A 19,980-nucleotide genomic window follows, 5' to 3' on the forward strand; every position below is an offset into this window, starting at 1 on the left:
TTCTCACACAGTGTAAGATGAGCGACTGAGCAGCTAAGTCAGGGTTAGCGAATTCTTGGCCTTCTATTCACACTTGCACACGCACACACACTCGCTCACACACACACACCAATGTGTAACATGTTATGTTTTTCACTTGATACTATTTCATCCTGATCAATGTCTTTGTCCTGAAGATCCAAAGCTCAAAAGCCGTGGCCTGTTGCCATGGTTATCTCTATTTGAAACTGGAGGGATTAACCTCCAGGGGGATGGCTTGGGGGAGAGAGAAAAAGGAGGCAGAGAGAGGAATGAGAGAGGAGAAAAACAAGAGGGAGAAAGAAAAACAACTACGGGTGAAAATAATATGGTGGTACAACTAAAGTCATAAAAGTATGAATTAACCAATAAATATAGAGACAGAGTTATAGATCTTATCAAATGATACATATGATGATATTGCAGAGTGGAGTCAGAGATGTTGTTAGAGTTTCTCAGCTTTAAGAAAAAGGGATAAAAGTGAACTAAGTGATATAAAGAGACTAAAAGAGACGTGAAGGACTGCAGAAGTCACCAGGCTGCAGTTTCTTGTACACAATTGCTCAGAAATATACAACCACAGCACTTCAACAATATGAAAAGTAGCCAAACACAAAAACAGTACTGTGAGTGACTTTATTTACCTAAAATATGTTTCCAACTTTTTAAATTCTGGTTTGTTTTGATTTGGTTTGGTTCAGTTTGCTTTGGCCATACAGAAACCACTGGCATGAATTCCCAAACTAAATATTAGGATTCTCTCATTGCAATGTTGCTTTCCCATTGGCTGAAAAACAGCAAAAACGCAGCCACTGCCATCGCACACAGCGAGCCGTCCTTTATCTCAAACACAAGTGTGTAAGTTGGAACCCGAGGCCTCTGGCTGAAGAACAGTCTCTGCGTCACAGACGATACATTCAGAGCAACATGTCACAACATGGAGGGGAATTCATTTAACATGCTGGCAGGAAATAAAAGCATGTAAACTCTAAGAGTTCTGCATCAGGAGGTGGATTTTTGAGGATGCAAATTCTTTGCAGTTTTTCCAGACTCTCCGAAGACGTGCTCATGGCGCTCAGATGAGGGAACAGAGATTTTCTTGCCGGCTTTAGATGTCGGGGTTGAGGGCACAGTGGGGCCAGATGACAGCTTGGCAGAGAAATGTTATTTACTTTTAGAAAGGGAAAACCAGCCTGAGTCAGCAAATACTAAAGGGCAAACACACACAAACACACACACATGCACAGACATGGATATCTGATGGTTTCCTATCTGCTACATGCACACGCTCTCACACAGATGCACCACTGACTCCACACACACAGTACCTGCACGCACACACACACAGTACCTGCATGTACACACACACACACACACACACACACACACACACACACACACACACACACACACACACACACACACTGCCATGGGGTTAAACAGACTCATTGCTGAAACACCATTGAGACAACAGCAGCCTAATTACCATCATATCCTCCACCAAGGACACCTCATGACAGTGCACTCACATTCATCTCTTCATTTTACCTGCACAAACCACATCCTCCCCTCTTACAAAGTCATTAGGCTCTAACATGGTTCTTAAACCCTTCCAGCCCAAACTGAGCAGCTTCACTGTCCCTCCTGAGACACAGCCTTGTTAAAGCTTCATCATCGAAGCACCCACCACAAACTGTTGGGTTCCCAGCAGTGCCATAACCCCAAATTGTTCTTATATAGAAGCCACCACTAACCAGTCAACCAATTAATAACAAGCTTATCTCCAACACGCACCGTTTATATATTCACAGGCAGGCACAGGCATAGACATATGAAGAGGACAGAAGCGGCAATTACATATGATTTATTAAAACAGCGTTCCTAGCAGCGTAGACCCAAGCACCTCTATATTTAACATTCATGGGAGCAGCTAGGAATTTTTATCCACTTGCTGGATCATGGCTGTTAATATCCAATTTGCCCTCTTCCATCAGAATGTGAATGTTCTTCAAAAAAGGACCATTAAGTGGATGTCTGTGAATGTTCCAACCTGCCACAATCTCTTATTTGAACATAGTAAATACTGTACAAATTATTTTTAAAAGGCAGAAACATGTCTTATTTCCCAAGTATCAAGAAATGAAGATTCCATTACTTTTAGAGTAAATATTGCTACAAGAAATTAACCCAATTGACTCTAAAGATGTTTACTCATCTAGATAATGACTCACATTGTTCAGGCATTAATAAAAAGTATTGTGCATCATTGTAATGCAATTAGAAATACACCTATTTTGCTCTATGGAATCTTAATTAGATATGCAGAGAGCAAATGTTTATATGGTTAGTATGGTTTTCAATCCATTGGTTAGCAAACACATTAATCAGTAAGAAAACATAAAGTGGACATTTTTATGATTGTTTGTAAAAAGGGTCACATATCACCTCATGCAGAAATAATGAATCAAAAAAATTCCGTTAGCTTTGTACTTATTTATTATCTTCAGATTTGATATTAAAAGCAGAGATGTAAAACACTCTCCAGGGCAGCTGGTACAATAATATTCACGGTATGTGCTTAAAGGGTCAGTTTTGCAGGTATCAGTTTTACAGTAAATGCATAGGTTGAGGTATCTTCTATGAAACATTGCACCAGCTCACCATAAACTGTTTGCAATTGATTGAGTGCCCTTTGTGCAGTACTTGCATTGAAAACAACAAATGCACTGCCTGTTTAGAATGGGCTGTGTGCTTGGCCTGTGTTGATGCTGATTGCAGCTTTCTAGTGACCTGCAGTAATGTAGCCGAAACAAGTAAAGACCGACTGCAGGACTCGCGGAGAGTCAGTTGACATTGCTGTTGTCATCAATGTGGTTTCTTTGTTGTGATTGACAATGTCACTTAAGTTTATGAGTCCCAGTCGCCAGTGCTACAGAGCATCCTTTATTCAATGTGTATTAATATTGAACGTATAACAGGTCGAAATCACACCAAATATGAGACTGCACTTCATTGGGCTCTTTACAAGACACTTGCCAAGAGTGAAGCCCATACGATGAACTGCTCTCGAGATATGAGAGCCAGAAAACAAAGATTTCTGGAATTAGAAGTCATTTTGGAAAAAAGATATTGGATAAGATGTGTGGGTAGTTTAGAGGAATCCACTGACATTACTATGCACATGTTTCATTGGAGTCGGTTCTTTGTTAAGCAGTTCATTTGCGTACAGTTTTGGTGCTGTACTTAAATAAAATATTTTAACCTCATTAACCTTGGTTGTGTGGTGTATATCTACCTTGGATGAGAACAGAACACAGAGCTGAATTATGAAGCACTGTTGTATCTCTTTCCACCCTTTCTGCAGAGATGCACACATGCATGCAGATCTTCAGTCTGAGTAAACGTTAGCCGGACCAACAGGAATTGAAGGCATCACGTTCAACTGTCATCGTGATTTTCAATGCGTTCCTGTTTAGATCAACAAAGACGAGCGACTCTGAGGAACTGAGTGAAGACACTTGAAGACGTTCAGGTGAAACGAGGACGTGTGGGTGAAAATGAAGGAGAAAAAAAATTAAATTGAGACAGACGAGTGACGAGGTAGAGCAAACAGACACAGCATGAGAAAGGGCCTCATTGGTTTTCAGTGGGCATGTGCAGACTCAGACACACTAAAAGGTTACAGCATTTGATTTGTGATATTCTACTGTGAAAGCTCACTCTCTGTCTGTCTGTCTGGAGGAGCAGTTTGGCTACTGCTGTCCACAAAGTTTGATCGATGGCTGAATTATGCCATCGGATTGTGAATCTAGCCGACTCTGCTGTCTGCCCAATGACAAACAACAAACACGCCTGGCCACCAATAACAATGAGAGATGCGAGGGCCGGGGCAGCCAATCACACAACAGGACTTAATAGTGTAACCATAAAATAAGGACATTTCAGTCAGCCTCCCCTACCATCATTAATAGACTTCATTCATTTGTATTCCTCAGAGAGTATGCACTGAGGTTTTAAATGCACCACCAGCCCTTTCTTCCTCAAGCCCTGTTTCTCTTTTTTTTTCCCTCTCTCTCTTTTATTTCCTTCCTGTATTTCCTCCTTCTCCTTGATCACTCTGCATTCCTCCCTCTCAGAGTTCAGGCTGCCCACTCCATACTCACTCCGTCTCTTTCTCTAACCTCACTCGCTACAGTTTGGGCTTCCCACTCCCACTCCCTCCCTGCATCAATCTCTCATGCGTGCCCCCTCCCTCGCTCCGGCGGCCCACTCAAAGGCTAATTCCACAGAGGGAGAGAATGTGAGGAGAGGCATTTTATAGTGTTTTCCAGTTATCTCTGTCCTTATAGAGCTGTTCTCCAACCAGCTCCATCAAACCAAGCACCACCCCCACCTCTCCAGCTGCCTACTCTTCCTCCTCTGTTCGTGGCAATGTTTCCCTCGCTCCTCTTTGTTTTCTGTCCTCTTGGGGGCTAATACATGGGTGATACAGAGTCTGAAGGGTTTCATTAATAAATGAGGCATTTACCAGTTTTAAGAAAAATACCTTATTCTAACAGAACCAGGCTTGATATAAGCTGGAGACTCATTATCTAATTTTCCTTGAAAAATAACAGCATTTTAAATGTTACTGTTGTAGCCAATTGCTTTGTTTTGTTGAAATGTGAAGCTATGGAGATGTAATACTTTTACTCACTACAAATTAGATACTGAATTTGTTTTGGTATCTATTATTAACTCATGCTGGGAGGGTTTCAGCCTGTGTGTTTGGGCAGAACCTTAGTTTAAATCTAATTTTGCACACTAAATTTTACTGCTGTTAGCAAGTACAGGATTAACATCAGCCTTGGGGGCATATCAAACAAGAGCACACTGTGTTGCATTGACCCCACAAAGACTTGTGCTCATTTGATTTAATTAATGGTAACTTTGCAAAACAAATGTGTTATGGGCCATGTGCTGTTCCTGCTGCAGTGTTCCTTCAGTGGATTGGGACCACTTTAGTGAATTCTATCCTGGGCTTGCGCTCAAGTTAAGGAAAGTTCATCAACTTGTCATCGGTGACGGGATCCTTATTGTTGCCATTGTTTTTGTTTGTGTTCATGAGGCATCAAAAGTCCTCAGAGAATCTACAACCATATTTTAGAAGCTCTTCTTTCTGATTAAAAAATCAAATTTGGAGATCTAGAGACATTGTCTTTTTGATTGCAGACATCAAAACTTAATCACAACCAGTATTCACTTTGTTCTGTTTCTGCTGTCAGTCATGATTCAGGGAATAACAGAATTCATAATGGGTTAAAATAAACAGTGAAAAAAAACTAGAAAAACTGTTGACTATGAATTTGAGGCCAGCTGCGTTTTCATATAAATGTGATCACATGGTTTTCAAACAATAATAAACCCATGGACTCAAAGAAATTAAGTGTCTTTTCACGGCTGTGTCATCAAATGTCAAAGTTTTTCTGTTTGAGTAGATAAAATTAATAAACGTGTTCATTTCACTAATTTTGTAAGATGTAAAGATCTTAATGGTATTACTACCAGCATCACCAACTTCAGGCGCAGTGGTCTAGTTTAGAAGACGTCACATGAACATCCTCACCTTTCGTGCATTATCATCAGAGGCAAGGGTCCTTGCAAGCAATCCTGAAACGTGCCTCTGCTTCATTTTCTCCCTCTTTTGTTTAATCCTGTCTCAATTTACTGCAATTGCTTTGAAAGTCTGAACTTTCCCTAAAAGGCACCTGAGGCACCTTTCAAATCTGCTATTTGGTCCATCAGACCAAACAAGCCCCTTGAAACTTCATCAACATAAAGTTATTCACAATGTCCTCTGGGTTCTCATTCAACTCTGTCCGTGTGACTGGCCTTTATTTGTCTGTGAACCCCCCCCCCCCCTCTGCTCTGCCAAAACTTAATCTCAGAGAAGGCACGACTTTTGTCTCAAGTACTAAAATTATAATCTTTAATAAACACATTCTATCAAGTATTAATGAGTCAGGACCCGTTGGATGGATGGATTGCTCTTGGCTGCATATCATTGAAGCTTCAATATGCAGCTCCACGCTGGATAAACACGGCAAGGTTTTTTTTTTAAAACATCAAGCTGATGTCCTGAAAATAGCAGACCAGGTGAAAAATAGAGGAAAACTACTGTTATAAAGATAGTTGGAATTTCGGATTGTGAATTTGTGTTGTATGGCTGAATTGTCAATGAATTGTGAAAAAACATGATGCGCTTCTTCTTACATTTGTAAGCATGGATTGCAAGCAGGGTATTATTAGGATCTATGCCAAAGTACACACAATGGGATACAAGTACTGTAATAAGTAGCGAAAGAAGCACATTTGAGGGAAGCAGTGTTGGAGGACTTGTTGAGTAATGTGCCAGTGTTTCCTGATGTCCTTCCGTTAACCACAGTTTTGTTGTTTCTTGGTCTGGAGAAGATTTTTACGTCATTTGCCAGGAACAGATATTAATCTGATAGTTTTGCGTTCAATTCATATTAAATCTTACAGCAGAGCTGAGGGGCAAGCTAATACCATCAGAGGTAATTATCTGGTTAGATAATGTTTCTCTGAAGGGTACAATGACTTCAGTTTAGTCTGAATTTAAAAGTCAAAATGTATGGTTCATCTAGGCCTTCAGGTCTACTTGACATTCCTTAAATTAAACAGTGATAAAATGAATCTGGCTGTGGATGTACAGCTGGATGTCTTCTGCATAACAATGGAAATGTATGTGGTTCATTATGAAACATGTTCTGTTGTTGTGAAAAAAGAAGAGATGTGGCCAACAGGCAGCCAAAAACTGATTTGATAAATATTCTTCTGTTTGTTCCCCTGGTGCTATTATCACCTAAGTAGCATTCACATTGCAGCATTGTATAACTGATTGTTGTGCACATGCAGTCCCTTATGATGGTAAAATACACAAGCTAATGCAGCAAAAATAAAGGCACCGCTAAGTGTCACAGGAAATTACCATGATTATGGTTATGATGAGGAATATTTTCTCATCAGCTAAGCCACAGAGGCACATTAATCACCCACACCCCATATTCATCTTCATTTTCTTCTCCATCCCTCTGCCTTTCACACTCTCTTCTTACCATCCCGTCCATCTCTTTGCTTTTCTTTTTCTCGCTTATCCATTTAACTCCTCAATCTCTCTCCACACAAAAACACACACACACACACACACACACACACACATACACACACACGCACACACACACACACACAAACAGACAGATGCACACAACCCAGGGCTGGTAATGCAGGGTTAATAAGATTGGAGAGCAGCTGATGGTTGTGCACATTCAGGCCAGATTACATTTAATTCGATTGGGTTTCACTCACTATGGCTCCCTCCCACTCCTCTCTTCTCTCTGCCTTTCTTTCCTCCTTCTCCTTATTGTCCTCCTCCTGCTTTTGTTGGACCAGAGGTGGTCTGCCTCACAAAGAGACACAGGTTCACACAGAAGGGTACAACGTGTGCACACCGCTTTCATGTGCCTTGCTTTCATTTTCGGAGCTGCTGAATACGCATGCACACACACACACAGTCACGTCCTTGGTCACTCTGCTGCCCTCCACTTTTAAAACCAAATGTGATTCATTATCTGTATTTTACAATGTCAACTCTGCCTTGAACCAGACGCACGAATGGATCTCTTGGGGGAGAAAAGAACATTATAATTAATCAAATGTCTGGTCTAAAATAGATTTCTTAAGACTTTTTAACAAATGTGTGGAGCATTATAAAATAAAGTTGCAGAGCTCGTTCTCTTCACAGGAGATTGTCTTGGTCAGAACAGTTGGAAATAGTTGGACCTTTCTTGTGACATGATATTTGATGGGTTTGGTGTCCTGTGAAGCAAAGGTACAACCTCTTTCTAAAGAAAGACAAACCTGTCATCACAAATTAACACCATAACACATCACATTGAACTTTTTTTCATATTCATTTAAAACAGTAAGGGACAATTAGTGCTTTGTGACATGGTGCATTATCAAACAGAAGTGGAAGTAGCCATTAGAAGATGGTAGATTGTGGTCATAAAGGGATGCACATGGTCAGCAGGGTGGTAACGATGCTCAGATAGACTGAGATTGAATGAGTGACTGGTAAGGGGCCCAATGTGTGCAGAGACACTGTCACCCACAACATTTGCACAACCACGGATTAATGCAGCCTCAACATCCAGACACAAAAGAACAGTTTTCACCTGTCCAGTTTTGGTATCTGTATCCACTGCAGCCTAACCTTCTCAAGGTTGTGTTGTGCATTCTGAGAGGCTTCTCTGCTCACCACTATTGTAAAGACTGGTTATCTGAGTTGCTGTAGCCTTCCTGTCAGATCCAATGAGCCTGGCCATTCTCCTCTGACCTCTTCCACCATGGAAACATTTCTGTCTGAAGCTTGCTGGATTTTTATTTATTTTTTTGCTTTTCGAACCATTCTGAGAAAAAAAACCCTCTAAGGACTGTTGAGATCCGATTCCGATGATTCTAACTAAATGATTTCATGCACTGCACTGCAGACACATAATTGTCTGAGAGTCTTGTTTATGATTTGAGCTCTGTAGCCTACATGACTCAAAGTCTAAATTAATTCTGGTTGGGGTTTCAATCACAGGGTTACATATACAGACAGCAGAGGTTTAATATCACCAAATATGGAAACATAACAGAGAGATAGCTAACACTAGCCATCTTTCGCTCTCTCTTATAAGTTCAATAGCTTAATATTGTTAAAAAATTAACAACAACTAACACCTCAGAATCCGAGGCTATGTGAGCAAGCTAAGCCAATTAGCTTTTAGTTACACATTAGAGTGCCAACATCTGCACACAGTGCACATAGCAATCCCACAATATCACAATATGCATCACAGACGATGATAGCACATGTCATAACAGCTGGTTGTTTCCACATATGCATCCAAAAAAACGATTTTATCCTCTTTTGAAATGTAAAAAAATTATAGCTACATTGTGATTATAGTTTATATTACTTGACACCAAAACAGAAACTTTTGTTTCCAATTTGATTTTAATTATTTCCAACTGTCCACAGACACACTTGCAGTCAACAACGTGTCAGATATAGAGCTAAACAATACATCTCTTTCCTATTGACATTTTTTAGTAGGTTTAGAGGGATATGAGATCAGTCTCTCTTAAATTCAAAAGACAGAAGACAGATCACAACAGCACTATTACTGTAGGTCCTCCCATTTTCAAATGATGATAATCTGTCATAAAGTTAGTTTGAGTGCTACCAAATGCCACATTGTGCATACACACTGGCTAGTGACATATTGGTTTGAGCTGTGTCTAAATTCAGGGGCCGCATCCTCTGGAGGCTGCATTAGTAGACCGATTGTCCATAATGCTCCTTCAAATGCATCCGCTCATCACCAAGCAACAAAGGCTCCAACGGGTGAATCCTTCTTAGGCCAACCTATCCCAGAATTCATTGCACTTCAGGACAAAATGTAGGGCCAGGCTACAACTCAACCAAACAGCTACGGTACACATGTTAAAAAACCAAGGGGCTTTAAAAACTTTGTCCTCTTGTCCAGCTGCAGCTCTGTTGCTAGGCAACAGCGCTAAGGGGTGAGACACTTTGATGACAGAAAGTCTCCGAAGACCAGGCCATCTCATTTTGGTTCGGTCGCAAAGACTGTTTCCTATGAATAGGGACAAAGCTATTGCATAATATGAGAGTAAACTGAGAAAAGTGAGATGAGGCACAAGAAAAAGTGAAAACGGAGAATAGTAAAATAAAGAAGGAAACAAACACATTTGATCAATTGGGATGAAAGATGAATAAAATTAAAAACAGAGGTGGGGAAAAAAAGGGTGACACAGTTTCAGGAAAGAAAACATTGAGAGTGATAGACAAGCAGGGTTAGAAGGAGAGCAATGCTCGCATCTTCCTGTCTGTGTTTTTGTCTCATCTTTTTTTATGTCTCAGTCGGCTCTGTTGTCCTCCTCTTCCCATCACTAACCTCAGCTGTCAAACACACACACAGAATATACAGGCATATACAGGCAGTGCTCACACATATGCGCAGAGGGAAGGAAGCTAGCACACACGGGATACATCAGTAAACCCAGTGAAGAGAACATCAGGCATCTGGCTTTTATCAGACACACACGCAAGATGAGGAAGATGAAGAAGATGAAGAAGATGAAGGAAGGAAGCAAGGAAAAAATGAAGGAAAGAAAGAAAGAAAGACTAACCAAATCAAAGGCTTTATGGGTTTATTCAGGGCTGATAAATGACTGTCATACAATGAAGTACACTTGATGTGTATATGTGTGTCCTCTCTCACTTTTCTAATACACCAAGCCTTCCTCTCTCAACCCACACACACTCCCCTCCACTCTCTCTCTCTCTATCCTTCATTCTCTGTCCTCACTCAACCCTGTAACTAATGACTCTGGAGGAGGCAAACACACACACACGCACACGCTGATAGCCACCTACACACTCAAACACATTGGGAGGGGGTGAGGAGAAAAAAAAGTACAGAAGAGAGGATGAGGAGGGAAGGTTGCAGGGGGTCAGATGAAGAGAGGAGACGAAAAAAAAGAGACAGAGAATGGAAGTGAAAGGCAGAAGGTTCCAAGGACAAAGTAGAGGGGAGAAGAAGAAAGGGAGAGAAAAAGGGAGGGAGGTGTGAAGTGTCACTGCCAGTGGTACCATCTCTCTAATTAGCATAGTGACCTTGGTCCCCTATAACTGTTATTATACACACACACACACACACACACACACACACACACACACAGTGCTTATACAGTATGCATAATAAAGTCTGTGTTTTGTGTTTGCATAGTAAAAAGGTGCCAGATATGAATTTTAATACACATTAGTTTTCTATTGCAGTATGTTTTTCCTTTTAAAGATCAGTCTTTTGTAATGACTAGATTTTACACAAACAAACACGCATGCACACACAAATTCTGCATATTGGCAAGTGCAGCATGTAAAAGGTTTATGTCAACACAAGGAAAAAAAGAGAAAATAAGAACAAAGAAGGAGCGGCCATAGCCTGGCCCTTTGCTTTGCCTGTCTTCCACCCCTCTATATTACCATCTCACACTTACTAACCTTTTAATAACAGCAAACCACCCCACAAAATTATCAACAACAAAAAAAAGCTCACATGGCTTCATCACAACTGCGTGATGTACTCACACAAGTCATGTTCAGATTCAGGGAGTTTAAGGACAACAAAGACTTTAAGGGTCGAATGTGGGTCCAGATAGATACAAAGAGAGACAGTGAGCATGATGCAGGGAATTGAGAGAGGAGGCAAGAAACAGGCAGTACAGCTGCAGCATTAATCATCTTTCAGGTCAACACTAATTACCAAGAAGACTGAGGAAGTGAGTCAAACACACAGTTTCTTCTCTCTATTTACCAACCCTCACCTTTAGTCAGAAGTTGTGGTTAGTGACCAAAAAGATAAGGTCACGAATAGAAAAAGCTGAAATGAGTTTTATCTGTCAGCTGTCTGGGCTCAGCCTTAGCGATAGGGTGAGTAGTTCAGACATTGGAGGTTTACAGGGATTGCCCAACTGAGAGTAGAACCAGGAGTCGATCCGGAACTCGTTGGAGGGACAACATATCCAACCTGGCCTCGAAATGCCTCAGGATCCCACAGGAACAGCTACAAAGCGTGACTAGTGGCAGGGATGTCTGGGTTACCCTACTTGGCGACCCAAGCCTGGATAAGCAGAAGACAATGGATCTTGAGAGTTACTCTGATAATGGCAAATGTTTTGCCCTGCGTTTAGCCTCTAAGGCAGCACATACCACCCACATCCCTCACTTGATGTGAATCACAGTCATATATATAACTTGTGTTTTTCCTGACTTCCAACTCTATTCACATGTGTTTTCATAGTTCCACCTCTTTTTCACTGACCCAGCAGAAATGTTGTTCTCACCCAATTCTCACTCTAATCGAATCTGTCATGTCCCCTTACACACACTCAAGGTTAGATAATATTACCATTTCTACGGGAGCAGGAACAACCCCAGGTTTTAACTCTGCTCTGTGAAGATGGTTTTTACTTTTGTGTGTGTGAAGTAGAAATAAAGAGGAAATGTCAGAGGTTCTATGTCCACTGTTTCCATCTGGAGGTAAAATGATAAGACTGAAAAAGTGAGAGCTTATCTGAAACCAGTGAAAACCCTGTCTCTGGTGGTCTGCCTGCACAGATGTATTTGTTCTTTTGGCAGTAAGGTTAAGGATATAGCATCTCCTGTCAAAACCTCCACCACAGTCCATCAGATATGCACCTCAACCGTGTCTGGTCTTTTTTTTTTTTCTTGTACATTTCTACAAGAAAGAAAAGTGCAGAAGAAGAAAAGTTAAACTAAAATGGCACTCAGTAAGACCCAGTAGCCCCCTTAAATTCAATCAAGCTGCAATTGTACAGACTCAAATAGATATCAGTCCCCAAAATATGCCTGATTTTGAAGATCCAACAATTATTCCCTGAGAAATTCATGGAAATGTGAAAAAAGGTCCTACCTCTCCAACAAAACCTATTTCTATTGTGGACACCTTTTAATATGTTTGTGTCCTTCCTGGCAACCTAAGGTAACATAAGAAGGGAAGGAAATGAAGCTGTTCTGTCTATCTTCTAATCTTATACAGTATATAAAGAAAATGTATTGAAAGCTTTATATTTAACCAGCATCATGACTCATTATTCCACTCTATATATCAGTAAATATTAAGTGTGAGTCTGTCTCTGTATGTTGGTCCTGTGATGGACTGGTGACCTGTCTAGAGGGTATGAGCTGGGACTGGCTCAAAGGATCAAAGAATAGGAGGTATAAATATTAGATGGATGGATAGTATTTAGTATGTCATTAATAAGTCAGCTTTTATTATATATGTTAATATTTGATGTAACTTGTTTTTTGATATTTAAAGTTGAGCACATTGGATGCTTAGATTCTATAAAGACATTCGATCCAAGGTTTCATTCCATGTCAGGCTAAGAAGCAATGTTCACAGTCAGATCAGTGTAGCTGTACACAAACTATTCTCTATACCTCTGATCCGCCTAAAAATCAATTATATACTTTTCTTAAATGTCTCATCACTCACAAAAGCTATTCACCTCTTCTCCTGTCTCTACAGCCATTCTCTATTTGGTGGTAAAGCTTTTAACTCGAGGAGATAAGAACCAAGAACAAAGGTTTGTGATCCACCTAACCTGAAAAACCTCAGTGTACTCTGACAAAGATGTGAGAGCTAGCATGGCATGAGTTTCCACTTTGGCAAATTTGTCTCAATCAGTCTAATTGGTAGTGAATGCCTTAAAAACTAAGACTTTGTCAACCCCTAATTAAGTCGCTCGTCTCAAACAAAACGTTACAGGCTCGAGATAGAAATTCGACATCAGTGAAACTGACTTCCGTGTTGCACCCTGATTCGGGAAAGTTAGACAAGACATCAGCAGCTCTGTGCATAATTAGTTCATGAAACAGTAAGAAGTCTGTGTAATTTCATTTGGAATTGACTTCTTGGCTTCCCTTCCATCCCTCCGGAAAACTCAATCTCCAAGGAGTCGAGGGTTCTTCTCTCTTTAATAACAGCTAAACACATCAACACTGCTCTTCCAAACGCACCCCTCCAAGCCGTTAGAAACAAAATAAGAGATGGAAGTCTAATGAAAAGAGGTTTAATAGAAGAGCAAGGCAAAGGTTGCTCAGAGGCTTGCTGCTATTTAATTCAATGGGATGCTCCTGCTGCCTGAAGACTTGCCCATTTTAATTGCACTCCTCTCATTTATAACGAGAAGCATGCAGTGATACAGCCCTAATAAATCTGAGAGCAAGGCAGGCTATTCAGTGTCTCCCTCACACACACACATAGAACTCTAATGTAATTTTGCTGGTTGAGCCCACATGCTTTGGTAGAGCATTGTTGACCACAACTGCTAGCTGCACACACACAGACACACACTGCTGAGTAACCTGTATAACGCATCTGGGAGCACCAGGTGTATGGGCAATTTGTTACTGCTGTAGAGTGATGCCATTCATGTTAATGAATACATGTAAAGCAGGATTCAAGCTCACAATAATTGCAAGCACAAGCAAGAATTAAAGATTAAAAATAAAACAATCAATTCTCTAATTGGAGTTAAAGAACGACTTATTGAAATGGTCAAAATTAGGCCAAAACTGCCCATTAAATTCAAAATGGCAGATAGGTAGGTAACACATGGGCTGTCATGAGTTTTCAAGCATGATATCTGGGCCTAAAACACTTTGGAAATAGAGACTAGACAAAAGGCATACGAGTACGGGAAGGAGATAAGCTCATCTGTTCCATCCTTCCTCCAATCTTTTCAGGGATTTGATCAATAATCTCATCATCACGATAGTCATTAATCAATAACTCTATATGGACTAAATCAATAATCTCATCATCACGATAGTCATTAATCAATAACTCTATATGGGCTAAATCAATAATCTCACCATTGGTTTATTAAAAGCTGCAGCTATCAGTCTCGCATCAGTCAATGTAACAGAAAAACTGATAATCCAGTTATTACCGACATCAACCGTTGTTGTCACTATTATTATTACAACCACAAAAAACATCGACCATTATAACCACCTTTATCATCATCACCATCAGCTTGCAGACAATGACTGAATCTACCTGGAGCACCACAGGAAAACAAGCAGAGCAGAGAAAACGGCAGGTTGAAGCTTACCTTCGCCATCTGTGCCTGGACTCCACTGGCTTTGAGAGAGGCCACAGCCTTCTGGGCTGCTGCAGGGCTGTCAAAGTCCACAAAGCCGTAGCCTGCAAACACAGACGATAGTGTTAACGCAGAGGTAAGGAAGGGTAGGGTGGGGTTAAAGGATAAAAAGGATACATAATAGAGGGGTTATTAGTTTATGTTGGTCTCAATATTACTGAGAAACAGTCAGTGTTCATTTTTGTCAAGCCTGTGCAGTGCTGTATTTCAGTGCCGCATTAATCCAATAAACGTGTCAAAATCAAGTCAGGTCATGTATTTAATGAAGGCTGCAAGTTCCCTCCATTAAATGGGTTTTGGCACAGAGCATCAACAGAATTGGTGTCATAACAGTAACTCTTGATATCTTGTTTATGATCCAAAAGATCCTTTAATGTCGGCACAAGTTTATGCACAGTTCATTACAGCTCTTTGGGCTAAAATTATGACTCTAATAATGTCTTTGGGTGTACGTCCTAAATGGTAGCTGCTCCCTAACATTGTCTGTAGTTGCCTACATATTATTTACCATGTATATTGGGGACTCAATAATGAACAATCCTTAATTTTTGCCTGACATTATGCACCCCACTGTGTGGCATGTGAGCTAATTTCATCTTTTGTGCTCCTGTAGTGGTGGTCAATACTGGAAGCCTCAGCACCAGTGGCATCTTGTGCAGTTCTCTACATTTTACGCAACAAATAGAGCATGTGTGTGTATGTGTGCAAGTGTGGACAGTGTATCGGTTGAATTGTATCTAGAGATCTAGTTTGAGCCCTACAGGAAATACTGAAGGACACAAGGTCTGAACACACACATCAACATCTCCTTTTTCCTTCTGGGTCACATTAGTGTAGCTGGAGATTTCAAATAGACGCAAGGAAGGAAGAAGACAGAGCCTATGTTATGGACAGTTTGTGTGTGTGTGTGTGTGTGTGTGTGTGTGTGTGTGTGTGTGTGTGTTTGTGAGAGGCAAATGCGAGCAAAACCGAGAGAATGGTTTTAGTTGTGTGTGTGTGTATAACAGGAGAGATACTGACACACATGCATTAACCCAGAGAGGGAAATGTTCAGCACTGGAATTCCAGCTGTAGTTTTGAGTGGGCTGGATGTTAACACAATTAAATGATTCGCATTTCAAAAGCCTCTCATCAAAATCCTAAATGTAAACATGTACAGAATGAGGAAAAACACTTCCTCTCTCTTCATTCCTAACATCTGTTCTTGTCTCTCTCGTCTTTTCCAGAATTGGGAGCCTTGCTCAGTTTTGCTGATAAGCAGTTGATTTTTTTTTCTATTAATTTCATGGTTGTTCAAAGGCTGCAAGCTGCTTTCACAGCGAGATCTGCACAGCACAGGCAAATATTTATACTGTTGCTAATGAGAAACCCATAATTTAGCCAAAATAGGGTAACACAAACACATGCAAGTTCTTACTATGACCCGTACACATATGATGTGCACACTTTTCCACTGTGACAAACAACCTCACACATATAAGCACAAATAAATTCTCAAATATATGCAAGTATGCGTACACACTTCCACGCCACATACACAAGCACTCGCTGTTTTTGTACTTAATCTATATTTACCTAATTAGCACCACACCAAAACACTTGAACTAATTGAGTATGCACATGCGGTATTCATCAGTCGTCTGGCGAGATGCTCATTTAATTCAAGAAAAAATCTTAAAAAGTTGCACATTACTCACATTCCACACTTCAGCTAATGGGTGTTTGTTTAACTATAGACTGCCCATGTAATTAGTGGGAAAATACATTGCTCACGATGGATAATTCAGTCCAAAAGAGCCGCCTTTTGTTTGATGGCAGGAGCTTCAGCATTGATCAGTGGTGCAGAATGTTGTTGAAGCAGAGAATGAATGCATTTACGATAAAAAAATGTGTTTAAAATGTGACTGCAGAAAAATAAGGAGTTGTCTGTGTACCAGTATGATAAGATATTAATATCACAAAGCTTTATCAGAGCTCCACATATTCCAGATCAGTTTCAGCGCATTTTTCAGATAAATCAGCCTCGACACAAAACAAAGAACATGTACAATATAGCATGACACTCCCAGAAAGCATCAGTGACACTAAACTGACTCATTTAGAGTGTTTCATTTATTAAGTAGTTTCTTTGATTTGTTAAATTAAGCATAAAATTAATTACGGATTGTTATATTTCTGTGTTGTAGCAGGAGGCCCTGTGATACCACAGGTCTGCATAGAAATTAGAATTTTACTCACCATTAGTAACCTGTAGCCTGTAGCCAATTATCAATTAATTTGATCTATCCAGAAATAAAATAACACAGTCAGAACTACTGCTGGTGTTTTTAGCGATACCCTGGAACATAATGTATATGTATGACACACATCAGTAATTTATCCAAATGAATATTTTTCTCTTTACAGTGTACAGCAATATAAGTAAGTGGCGTAGTCACAATAGCCAGCAAAACACCAAAAGTAATAACTTCTGCACTAATAAGAAATTCTCTTATCCACGGCACTAAGCTATGAATGGCAAATAGTATTTGGTTTTTTTAAAAGCTAGAGGCTTCAGACTTCAGACACTTTTAAAATGCATCAACTGTGCTCTGGATATATGGTCACACTGCTCTGGAGTTTTACAGCTAATAAAACTGAGAGGTTTGGAAACGACTGGCCCTGTTTTAGTTTGTACACTTTGGGGCTGTGTGTTAGTCTGGGTGGATAGAAACAATAACATAGAAACTCACAACCGATGGCTGAATGGGTCTTGAGGTAGCCTTCACTGACTCGTCAGGCTCCTATCACATGACCCTCCTCCAGAAGAAAACAACTGGCATTAGCCTCGGCTACTTTGTAACATGAATAATCAATTGCAAACCATTGCTGACCCTGTTGTCTTTGCTAACAGCTGTGTTGCCGTGATACAACTGCTTACATGGGCAGAAGACAAGCTTTTATTCAAGCAATTCCTGTGTAAACTGGCACAGGCATGGCCAGTGTACGAGAGCGAGTGTTAGTATGGACGGGGATAAGGACTGATAAGGAGCCAAAACGCTTATGTGGACAGACAGTGTTTTAGTTTGAAGATGCTGTTTTCAAATGAAAACATTATGTATGGATGAAGCCTTAGTCTGCAGTGTAACCAGAAGCCACTTCTCCAAGTTGCTCTGTTAACATTGATTTACAGATGAACTACAAAGACTCATATCAAATGTGTCCTTAGTATTACTGCACCATGTCTCAGGAGCCTTCACATGCTCTCTAAATAAGATATTGAGTGTTGTAGACGTTGGCATGTTATCCAGGTTTGCTCTGCACATTTCAGTGAGTCCTCACATTCAAAGATGTTTGAGTGCCTGCTTGATGAAAGACCCACATGATACCTCCTGCCAGATATTATTCGCTCTTCCATAGCTGAATTTTTTTGTCGCTGTGCTCGTATCTATGACTAGTTTGGTGTGATAAAACATCAGCCTTGAAGAGAACGTGAAGAGAACATTTGCTTTGACTCTGTTCATCGCTCAACGTGAGATCTGTGTATTCTGAAGATGTAATTGCTCCTTTCTTCAGGGAGGACGGAGGTCAAGTATGGGCAACAGAACACATGACAGAAGCTGGTAGGGATTCATTGTTTTGCTCAAGGACGTTTCAGTTTGCTGAGGCTGTGAGCAGATGCCTGCCGTCCAAGGTGATAGACAGTTTGACAAAGCACTACTTCTGCCTAATATGTAATTTGTATATTTTCATATAAAACCTACGCTCTTTTAATTCAGAAAGAAATCGTATCTCCTGCGGATGTAAATGATAGCTCTCCTCAGCACGATGATAAGGATAATTCAAGAGAACGGAAGAGTGAAAATAAGATCTCTGAATTATATAATCCTCCTCATGTGTGCCCTGTCCCTCCCCTCTGTGGACTAATGATGACACAGACATGACAATTCATCTTGCTCAGTCGAGCCAGGCAAACATTACACTCGTGAATGAAAAGAGAGAGAAAAAAATGTATTATGAAGCACACACACACACACACACACTCTCACAGACACACAAACGCGCACAAACGCGCGCACACACACACACACACACACACACACACACACAGACACAGACACACACACATCCCAAGCTTCCATCTAATCTCCTGAGCTCCCAGAGTTCCTGGCCTTGGGCCATTAGAATAGGCAAACCGAGAAAAGAGGAAACAGCAGAAAGACGGAGCAAAAGGAGGAATGGAAGGAGGGGCAGTGATTCAGGAGGGAGAGTGAAAGACTGGCAGGCAGAGAGATAGAGAGAGAGAGAGAGAGAGAGAGAGAAAAGAAAATGAGATGAGCAACAGGAGCAGGAGGGAGAGAGGGAGGGAGTATGGGAGCGAGCAGGAGACATGGAGACAGTGAGAGGGAGGGTGCCTGTCTTTGGGAAATGGAAATCCTTTACAATCTTAAGTGGTTTCCTCTCCCTTCCTTCCTCCATCCTGTTCTCTGTGCCCTCTCCCTCCCCCAGAGCTCCCACGCTGCTAAATAGAAAACTGTCAGTGTATTTAACACTGAGCCACTACCTGCTTCACGGCTGAAGACTTCATAAAGGAAATCTTTTTTTTTTTTATTATTTCAAAGAACTAAGTCAACGTTTTGCTTCCTCTGTTCACTTCAATGGCAATTAATTAAACAGTAGTTTTCAATATACTGTTTTTAATATAGCATTTAAATATTTACATACTATTCCAGAGGGAGACATTAACTTTTCAGGTCCAAAGTAGCAAGAAGCCTTGAAGACATTTTTTTAATAAGTTGAATAAAGCTTGAGGAGACCTTAAAAGCCCAGGAATCATCACAATTCTGAACACAACAAAATCACTTAGGTAGAGTAAAAGCATTACTGAAATTGGAATCACAAGGTTGTCACAAGACAATATCTGCAAAACTATCTAAAAATATCCCTGTCTAGACTTGATTCATTGACCTGTCTCTCTATAGCTAATTTGTGCACCTCTTTTTCATCTTGAGATACACTTTTGTTTCGTATTTTGCAGTTTTGGGCTTGTGTTAGAGCAACAGGCTCACATTCCCTCTGTGGATTTTCTGGACATTCTCACATGGGCTGACTCATACAGTTCCCAGACATTTGACCAGGGGGCAAGCAGAAAAAATTCCAGAA

The 19,980-nt window shown here is 40.6% G+C and overlaps 1 protein-coding gene across 2 annotated transcripts in view; it reads right to left on the reverse strand.

The window, feature by feature from the left end:
* The window catches only part of LOC109632081 (RNA-binding motif, single-stranded-interacting protein 3-like), a 118,701-nt gene that overhangs the window by 48,330 nt on the left and 50,391 nt on the right, over positions 1-19,980 (reverse strand). For both annotated transcript variants that reach the window (XM_020091200.2, XM_020091198.2), the window contains exon 4: positions 14,791-14,882. In XM_020091200.2, coding sequence (XP_019946759.1) covers positions 14,791-14,882 — 92 coding nt within the window. The remainder of the gene's footprint in view (positions 1-14,790; positions 14,883-19,980) is intronic.

Source organism: Paralichthys olivaceus, chromosome 13 (genome assembly GCF_024713975.1).
Source record: "Paralichthys olivaceus isolate ysfri-2021 chromosome 13, ASM2471397v2, whole genome shotgun sequence".
Taxonomy (NCBI): domain Eukaryota; kingdom Metazoa; phylum Chordata; class Actinopteri; order Pleuronectiformes; family Paralichthyidae; genus Paralichthys; species Paralichthys olivaceus.